At 34.3% G+C, this 2,487-nt stretch overlaps 1 protein-coding gene across 2 annotated transcripts in view; it reads left to right on the top strand.

Annotated features, from left to right (window-relative positions):
* PLA2G4A (phospholipase A2, group IVA (cytosolic, calcium-dependent)) overlaps nucleotides 1–2,487 on the top strand; it is a 135,480-nt gene that overhangs the window by 123,655 nt on the left and 9,338 nt on the right. For both annotated transcript variants that reach the window (XM_005868493.2, XM_005868492.2), the window contains one exon: nucleotides 477–634. In XM_005868493.2, the coding sequence (XP_005868555.1) occupies nucleotides 477–634 (158 nt within the window). The remainder of the gene's footprint in view (nucleotides 1–476; nucleotides 635–2,487) is intronic.

The following is a 2,487-nucleotide window of genomic DNA, read 5'->3' as shown; positions in this document are numbered from 1 at the left end:
AGGCCCTTAGGCACAGAGGTGCAAACCCTGGCAATTGGAAGTTGCCCAGTCAAAACACAGAAGTCCTCACCCAGGCAATATGATGGGGACACAACGGTGTATATACAGATTACATGACCTCAATGGGGGCTCCCCATGTTATGTTTATGACTCTTTGTATGTTTTATTCCAGTGATGGCGAACCTATGACACGCGTGTCAGAGGTGACACGGGAACTCATTTTTTTGGTTGATTTTTCTTTGTTAAATGACATTTAAATATATAAAATAAATATCAAAAATATAAGTCTTTGTTTTACTATGGTTGTAAATATCAAAAAATTTCTATATATGACACGGCACCAGAGTTAAGTTAGGGTTTTTCAAAATGCTGACACGCCGAGCTCAAAAGGTTCGCCATCACTGTTTTATTCCCTGGGTTTTAGAGATGTTTTGTAGTTTTGCAAATATCCCACTTGAGACTCTTTTGACATTTAGGTGTTCCAAGAGAAACTAAGGAAGAGAAAGAAATAGCTGATTTTGATATTTTTGACGACCCTGAATCACCATTTTCAACCTTCAACTTTCAATATCCAAATCAAGCATTCAAGAGGCTGCATGATCTGATGTACTTCAATACCCTGAACAACATTGATGTAAGTATCTCCTCCGATCATTGACAATGTCAAATATTTCATATCACATGACCATAGCAGTACTTCTTTTTAATTAATTAAAAATAAAAACAAGGTTTATGAATGACACCACCCAAATTGTGCCGTTTTATTTTTCATGAATTATGAACCCTATAAAATTCACAAATAAGAAAATCAGTGCCTCCACCTGGGCAGAGCCTACATTTTATACTATTATTTTATTGGCGGGTTGGTTAATACTCAGTCTCTTTCCCAGATATCTAATGTATTTGTCATATGACAAAATAAATTAGAAGTAGGAAGAAAAGCGATAAAAATAAATATAAAAGTAGGAAAGTGATCATAACCAGAAGAGCGGTTAATGAATTTTAAGTGTCTTTATTTTTCTGGATCTTAGGAATGTCGCCAAAAGTAGCAGCTTTCTCATTTTTTAGCCCTTGAGATATCAAGTATGCTTTGATTTGGAAACTTTAGAAACAGATTATTCTCTTCAGTATCATTCTGATCATTTGTATATCTGCTGCTAAGATGCTGTGCCCACGTGTGAAATTCTTTAGTTGCTAACTCACCACTAAGGAACACTGTTGTGTAATTGGAATGGTGTTGGCTTCTTGTTCCAAATCATAGTGTCTGCAAAGTTATAATCAGTTGTGAAAGCCAAAGTTCATTAGCCCGATTGGATTCTGCACATTCAAAAATAAGAAAACAGAGAAAAAAGAAGGAAATTAAATGGAGAGGGAAAAGCATCATATATAATTTGCCAATCTTTTTGGAGACACTGTGAATGGCTCAAAAGAACGCACTGTGTGTGGCTGACTGTTCTTTGTATCTGAGATTTAATTGGGTTTTGTGAGCTAATAGACTCCTGGCACATCTAGTTTGCTTGATTGTTTAGTTTGGCCTGAGACTAATAATGATCAATTATGTACAGTCATACTGTAATCTGTTTATTAATCAATACCATTAACTTTTGTAAATGTAGGAAATTTTCCCCAATAAATTTCAGTTCCTGCAACTTTTTAAAAATATAGATATTTATTGACTTCAGAGAGGAAGGGAGAGAGAGATAGAAACATCTATGATGAGAGAGTATCATTGATCAATCCGCTGCCTCCTGCATGCCCCACACTGGATATTGAGCCCAAAACCCGGGTATGTGCCCTGACTGGGAATTGAACTGTGACCTCCTGGTTCATAGGTTGGCACTCAATCACTGAGCCATGCCAGCTGCACCTTTTAAAATGCTTTCTTGTTAGCCCTTCATTATGAATAATATGTGATAATTAATGTAGAGCATGCTTAACAAATTTTATAGCATATGTCAGTTTCTAAATGTATTTATTCCTTTTTTATCTCACAAGCAGTGGACATTTGAAATCCCTATGCTACATTATTTCTGTTGCGATGATGAAAATATAAAGAATATTAAGAGAAAATCAGTACTTTAATCTATGATTTATAAAGAGCAAACATTTTCAAATAGAGTTGTTTTATAAAACCCCTGCAGTTAAAAGAAACTATGGGATCATATCAGAGTAAAACTATTTTTCTGGTATGAAACCAATAAACTAAAAACTAAATATTCCTTGGGATGAAATGTATTATACTTGACAAGTTACCCTCAAATGGAAAAAATATATTGTAGGAATATATAAGTTCCTTATTGCACTTGAGAAAATAAAAGATACACACACATATGGGGGGGGCACAAAAGTAGGTTTAAAGAAGATAAATAATATGAAAAAAAGAAATAATAATAATAGAATAAACTGTGTTTCTTGTACTCACAACTATAAACCTATTTTTGCCTACCCATGTATATACATCTGTATGTATACATGTGTGTGAGTATA

The sequence above is a fragment of the Myotis brandtii genome, unplaced genomic scaffold (genome assembly GCF_000412655.1).
Source record: "Myotis brandtii unplaced genomic scaffold, ASM41265v1 scaffold270, whole genome shotgun sequence".
Taxonomy (NCBI): Eukaryota; Metazoa; Chordata; class Mammalia; order Chiroptera; family Vespertilionidae; genus Myotis; species Myotis brandtii.
The sequence above is the reverse complement of the archived record's forward strand: the minus strand, read 5'-3'. Positions and strand labels throughout refer to the sequence as shown.